Source organism: Hippopotamus amphibius, chromosome 8 (assembly GCF_030028045.1).
Source record: "Hippopotamus amphibius kiboko isolate mHipAmp2 chromosome 8, mHipAmp2.hap2, whole genome shotgun sequence".
NCBI lineage: Eukaryota > Metazoa > Chordata > Mammalia > Artiodactyla > Hippopotamidae > Hippopotamus > Hippopotamus amphibius.
This window is the reverse complement of record NC_080193.1, coordinates 97,435,483-97,442,632: the sequence shown is the minus strand read 5'-3', so window position 1 is coordinate 97,442,632 and position 7,150 is coordinate 97,435,483. Positions and strand designations below refer to the sequence as shown.

At 39.2% G+C, this 7,150-nt stretch overlaps 1 protein-coding gene across 2 annotated transcripts; it reads right to left on the bottom strand.

The window, feature by feature from the left end:
* Positions 1 to 357: 357 nt before the first annotated feature.
* Positions 358 to 2,705, bottom strand: LOC130858948 (gamma-crystallin A). 2 transcript variants are annotated; one of them, XM_057746116.1, is made up of 3 exons: positions 2,697 to 2,705; positions 2,338 to 2,593; positions 358 to 620 (listed from the first exon to the last, which is right to left on the bottom strand). In XM_057746116.1, the coding sequence occupies exons 1-3, from the start codon at positions 2,703 to 2,705 to the stop codon at positions 358 to 360; spliced, it is 528 nt and encodes a 175-aa protein (XP_057602099.1). The 2 variants fall into 2 exon arrangements, with proteins under 2 accessions (XP_057602099.1, XP_057602101.1); XM_057746118.1 differs by having other exon boundaries at positions 358 to 629; positions 2,350 to 2,593.
* Positions 2,706 to 7,150: the final 4,445 nt, after the last annotated feature.

Genomic DNA, 7,150 nt, shown 5'->3' with positions numbered 1-7,150 from the left:
TCCCTTGTCTTTGGTGTCCCAGCCACAACTGGTTCTATATTTTCTCCTGTATGTGGGTTTTATAGTTTTTCATTATGTTTCTTTTCTTTCTCCCTCAGATTGTGGGTCATAGAGGCAGAGACAGTGTTTCTCCCTCCTTCCCATGGCATGAATGGGGACTTCACAAATACCACCGCCTGGCCAGCAGGAAGTAAGCAGACATTCAAGACACTTGACCTTCGGGGTCAGGTAAGTTGCCAAGGGTCACCATTTATTAAAATTCAGTTATTATTTAAGATGAATAAGAATCACTTAGTTCCAGGAACACAATTTATATTTAGTGCATTTCTATGTGGATCATAACAAGAAAAACACAGCCTAGTACAAATCAATGACCCGTCTCAGAGAGCCGACTTTGGCATCCAGGGCTCCCCAGTCATGGTGGCGCCTGTCGTCTCCCGGCCGCAGCAGGTACTGCCGCCCCCGGTAACTGGGCATCTCATAGAGGACCCAGCAGCCCTCCAGTACGTGAAGGGAGTGGAGTTCATTGAGCTGGAAGCGGTCATGGATACAGGAGCAGTCCTCTGTGAGCTCGGATACCAGGCCTCTGGAGTCATCTCTCTCGTACAGCCTTATCCTGTGAGAGCTGGCCTGTGTGATAAAAAACCAAAGACGAAAAATAAGCTGTGGGCATCCTTGATATCAATAAAAGTGACTCAGTCAGCCTGCAGCTTCACGAAGCATGGTTTTCAAACCATCCTGAAATATATGTATCCTCTCTTTACATTCTTGGTCTAACAAATTAGAGTATTAAAATAAAACTGACCTGACTAATGGTCTATCTTGTGGAAAAAACAAGCATTGAAATAAAGGCAATGAAAAAGATTCTTTTGTAAAAAAAAAACTTTCACACTGTATTGGTGAGTCTCCAAAGAGGATTTTAACTCCCTTTTCCATTATGACTGTATATCACCAAGTTCTATCAAGCTTATTAAGTCACTTTTGCATTCATCATTTACAATTCATGTTCTCTCTGCATCCACATGTCAAACATTTTGCCAAGTCACTTATACCATTTGATTGAGTTTCTTTCTTTCTTTCCTTCTTTCCTTCTTTCTTTCTTTCTTTCTTTTTAGGCAAGGAATACGACTTTATTCAGAAAGCTTGCAGACAGAAGATGGCAGACTAGTGTCTCTGAAAAACAATGTTTGATTGAGTTTCTTGCTTCAAAGAAGTTCTTATCTTATTTGTACCTCTTTTTGCATCTGCAAATTTTTCCAGTTGAATTTTGTTTTCACATTTTGCATCTGCTTGCCATGACACATAAGTTGGGGTCATCAGAAAGTAGAAATACAATTTCCATATGGTTAAAGAACATTAAGCAGGGGCTTCCCTGGTGGCACAGTGGTTTAGAATCCACCTGGCAATGCAGGGGACATGGGTTCGATCTCTGGTCCGGAAAGATCCCACGTGCCTCGGAGCAACTAAGCCCATGTGCCACAACTACTGAGCCTGTGCTCTAGAGCCCGTGAGCCACAAGTATTGAGCCCACATGCCACAACTACTGAAGCCCGTGCGCCTAGCACCTGTGCTCCACAACTATAGAAGCCACTGCAAAGAGAAGCCTGAGCAATGCAACAAATAGTAGCCCCCGCCCGCCACAACTAGAGAAAGCCTGAACACAGCAACAGAGACCCAATGCAGCCAATAAAGAAATAAATTACACACACACACACACACACACACACACACACACAGAGCGAAAACAAAAAACATTTAGCAGAACATTGGTGAGAACCATGTTCTGTGAAATCCTAACTAATGATCTGTCGCTGACCCTTGTAAGAAACTCATTGATAACAACTTCTGGCATACAAGGAGCCACTTGCAAGTGGAAACATTGTTCTGGTTTCTAGATCTGTAGGTCATAAAGAAGGTATTGAAAACAATCACCAATACAGTCAGAATACATTATGCCTATGTTGTTCTTCCATAGTCTGTTAGTGTTTTTATCATTACGAAATAATGATCTAGATATATTTTTTTTCTCTACTGAATAGGGTAGTTTTTATTTAGAAGTTGGGAATCAGCTAGATACTACCAAATTCAGTTTTAGAAACTATATTGTTGTGATTTCTTGTGCCTAAAAACAATCTGCCCGTTTTTTAATGCTGCGCTGAAATGAGTTTAACTGTTTCCACATGAGAACATAGTAAAGGCAATCAACTTTTTTTAAATGCTTCAGAGTTGGGCATTGCTGTTTTACTGTGAACACTCATCCTGAGTTGAAGCAACCTAACTTTTATAAACAGGAATTTATGGCCATGAATCAGTGATGCTTTCACACAAGTCAGGTTGAAGCAGGACTCAAGTAAGGAATTGCGCGGCAGGAGCAGACGGAGTCGCTGAAGCCCATCCACTGCTGGTAGTCGGGGTAGTCACCGCGCCGCAGGAAGTACTGGTGGCCCTGGTAGTCGGGGCGCTCGTACAGCATCCAGCAGCTGCTGTCCACCCGGATGGAGTTGCAGCGGCTGAAGTAGGGCTGCAGGTTGGGGCAGTCGCTGCTGCACTCGTAGCAGCGGCCCTGGAAGCCCCGGTCCTCGTAGAAGGTGATCTGCAGATGGAAAACAAGAGTGACACAGGAAGTCAGCTGGGAGGTACATGCCCCCCCACAGTAGACACTCAGTAGGCATGGTGTGGCACCTCAGTTGGCTCACCTTCCCCATGGTTGTTGACAGCGGATGGTTAGCACCCAGCGTGACGGGGAAAAACGTGGCTGCTGGTATATATAGCAGGACGGATGCTGTGTTGGCAAGAACAACACAAAAGGGGCCTGGGGGTAGTGTATGAGGGGATTTCTATGTCCCCTCTCTTTTATTTTTTTCATGGGATCATGGGACAGGGGGCTCGCATTCTCTCTGGCCTTTTCAGGTTTTCCTCACTCACTCCAGTGAAAGGAATTGCAGTCAGCAGAGCCATTATGACCTTGGAGACAAAGTACGCACTTCTCATCCTATGCAGCGCTCTAGAAATACGTTACATGCCCAATGCTTTGTAAAGTTTGCCGATGGAAACTGCTGAGATGAGGTTGGTGGTTCCATCTGGGGTGACTCGTGACAAGCCTATGAGTTCCAGAAGGACTTGAAGTGCTAAGGGCAATAAAAATATCCCCTAACTGAAAGACGATTACATATCCTAAATTACCTCATCAGTACAATGTGGTTTGGATAAAAATAGTTTGCGTATGTTTATGTAGGAAAAAAAGATAATAAAAATGTATATATAAGCCCAAATGTCAACCATGGTTATCAATGAATGGCAAGATTATAGGTCTTAATTTTATGTTTTTATTTCTCCTTTTTGTTGTTTTCAATTGCTTTAATTTTCTATTATATAAATATATATTACTTTTATGAGATGAAAAAATAAAATCAATTTGTAAATGTATAACTTTGAGTTGCTGGTGAGAAGCAGCAAATTTTGCAAATAGCCACATTTTGTCTTGAGATTAAACACTTCTCCTTGGGCTAAAAAGAAAGAGGTCTTCCAAGACTCTCTGAGACACTCCAAGAGTAGGAAAATATACAGGATCCTCCCATTCCCCTCTCCACTCAACCCATCTTCTATGGTTGCGTTTTGTCTTCAAAACTAGTATCACGATTTGCCTGAATTTTCCTCCCTGAAGCCACACTGTTTCATAGGACCCAGGTGACTGCTTGAAAAGCTTTTCCCATTGCTGCCAAACTGTTGATCTAGAAGCACTCTTCAAACATGCAGAGGCAGAGGGTGACTCCAATCCCCAACTCTTTTGTCATCCCATGTGTATAGAAAGATGAAATCAAATACCTTCATGGTTCATGACCCATGGTGGGACATCCAGCTACAGCTGGCAATATGTCCACAATGCATTTGTGAAAGTCCTCAGGCAGCATGTAAAGCAAATGTGCAGATGCTAAGAGGAGAGACATTAGTAGCCACAAAGAAAAATGTTCCCTTGCAAGTAGCAGAGCTAGACAAAAGAAAACTGGGCAGAGTCCTATAAAGTTAGACAGTATACCCAGGGACCAGAGGATATACTTAATGTGGCAGGTGTACTGGTAAACCTGTTACAGCTGTAATTGAGCCAGTATGGAAAAGGCTGCACTGGTCTCCCCAGCTACAATGCCACATTGGAATACACCACCATTTTCAGCAAAAGTCAACAAACCACACACGAGTTGTGGCACGTGTTAAATAAAACTGTTCTGCAGAAAGATGGTACATCAAAACCTTAAGATGGTATAATTTATACTCACATTCATTTGGTCAAATTGTTACTACATGTATTTATAAGCTCAACTGTGTGCCTAATCAGCATTTGGAAATTGAAAGACTAGAACATTTTCATTTCCTAGTAGTCGTTATATTCTACTGAAAGAAAGCTTGGGCTCATTTTATTTTTTAAGGCTTTATTGAAATGAGTTTAAATGTTTCCATGTGAGAATATAGTGAAGACAATGGATGACAGGTTAATTTTACTTTGTATTGAAACTTTGGAAAACTTCCTCCTACTCCACCATTCTGAAATGCCCAGTGATAAAAATTTGTAAAATGTGCTACAAAGCCAGCCTGCTCTGACACAGGAACAGTATATATTCTCATAATACTCCAACCAACAATCTTCCAGTCATAATGAAGTTGCATAAGATACATAAGTGTTTTTTTAACCACAGTATGGCCAGTTTGATTCTAAAAAATCTCAACATCCAAAATAACACTTCAGTGCACTTTGCATCAAAAGCTAATTGCAAAGAAAAATATGCCAGCAAGAGTTGCAATTTTAAGATGATTGTTCTTTGCTTCTCTCAGAGACTTTATTATGAACTTCCATGGTGCAATTCCAAGTTTCTAAGTGACCTGTGGAATAAAAAGATGATTTTGGTGTCAAGCACATCAATTTAACATAGACATCGACATTAGCTTTCAATCTATAGAGAGTTAAGGTCAAATATCAGATACCAAATTACTGACAGAAATGAGTTAAACTAAAAGTGGGTGCAAAAGAATTTCTATGGAATTTTTCTCAGACATTTGGAAATTGAGTTATATTTCTCAATTAAATACAATATATGATCCCACACAGAAAAATGTATAAAAAAGGATAGTATTGAGGCAATTGACAAAATTGGTGTATAGATGGTAGACTAAAGTATCAATGTTAGATTTTCTGAAGTTGATAACCATCCTGTGATAATTTAAGAGAATGACTTTATTCTTAGGAAATACACTCTGAAGTATATAGGGGGTCAAGTGATATGGTGTATACAACTTCAGTTGGCTTAGAAAAAATTATATAGCTATACACAGAGAGAAAGAGAAACCAAGAGAGAAGAGAATGAAAGAGCGACAGAGACGGAGAGAGAAAATGGTAAAAATAATGCAGCAAAATGTTACGTTAACAATTAGTGAATCTGAGTAGAATGTATACGAGGGTTCTTTGTACTATTTTGCAACTTTTCTCTAAGCTCGAAATTATTTCCAAATTAAAAAAATAAATAAAAGTAATACTTCTTTCCACTAAGCATGCCCAAAGCAAATCATTTCTTTGCCTCTTAGTGGTTGTGTGCTGTGCTTGTACCGTATAATTTTGAATTTCTTAGGTATTGCTTTGAATTTAAACTTATATTACCCTCTCTTCACTTCTGATAGAGAAGCGTTAGTCTCCAACTATGATAATGGAGTCATCGATTTCTCCCTGCAATTTTAACCACTGGACTGCCCAGGAATTCCTTACATCCATTTATTTTTAATCTATATTTGTCTTTATGTTTGAAGAGGGTGTCTTATAGACATGATATAATTGGATCTTGTTTTTTGATCCACTCTGACAATTTCTGTCTTTTTTTCCTTCTCCATAATTTTATTATGTAAATTTTCATACAGAAAAGTTGAAAGAATTGTGCAGTGAAGATGTATATGCCCACCGCGTGGATTCTATAGTTAAGAGTTTGCTATCTATACATATAACTGAATCACTTTGCTCTACACCTGAAACTAATGCAACATGGTAAATCAACTACACTTCAATTAAAAAAAAAGAGTTTGTCACATTTGCTATATTTTCTTTAACATAAATCTTTAACGTATCTGCAGTGATGGGAATGATCTGTGCTGTCCAGACACAGTAGTCTGTGGCTATTGAGTTCTGTCTTTCAATTGGTACATTTAGACCATTGATGTTCAAAATGATTATTGATATAGTTGAATTAATATCTACCTTATTTGTAAATGTTTTCTAGTTGTTGCCCTTGTTCTTTGTTCTTATTTGTCTTTCACTCTTTTCCTGTCTCTCCAAGGCTATGGTGTTGCTCACACCCATTTTGACTAATAAATGAGCTGCACCATACCAATACAGTACAAAAGAAATCTTGAAAGCTGTTTCCCAGAATACCTGGATTTTTAAAAAATAATTTCTCTTTCTCCCTTACTTACTGAAGAAATTCAGTGACTGGAAACAAATAGAAAATTCTGAACAAGGAATTAATGTCTTTTTTTAATTCTTTTTAAAAATTAATTAATTTATTTATTGGCAGCGTTTGGTCTTTGTTGCTGCGCACGGGTTTTCTCTAGTTGCGGAGAGTGGGGGCTACTCTTGCAATGCGTGAGCTTCTCAGCACAGTGGCTTCTCTTGTTGCGGAGCACAGGCTCTAGGTGTCTGGGGACAACAGTAGTTGTGGCGCACGGGCTTAGTTGCTCCGCATCGTGTGGGATCTTCCTGGACCAGGGCTCGAACCCATGTCCCCTGCATTGGCAGGCGGATTCTCAACCACTGCGCCACCAGGGAAGCCACAGGGATTAATATCTTGCAGTTAAAAAAATGTTCATCAGCTAAAGGACATGATACAGTATGCATAAGCCACAAAAGAAAAGACTAAGAAGCTTAAACATATAAATGAAAAATTTCTTCAAACAATAAACTGCAAAAATGTATTTTCATACATCTAATAAACTATTTAATTTGTTATTTAACAAACCAGATAGGTGTGCTTGTATGTATATTTATATGTACATGTATGGCAAATATTTGAATTGAAAATTATTAACCATTGTTATTCTTCAGGAGTAGGACAGAGGTGTGGGAAAAAAGAGGATTCTTGTACTTTTTATTATCTATTTTTGTACTTCTGAAATT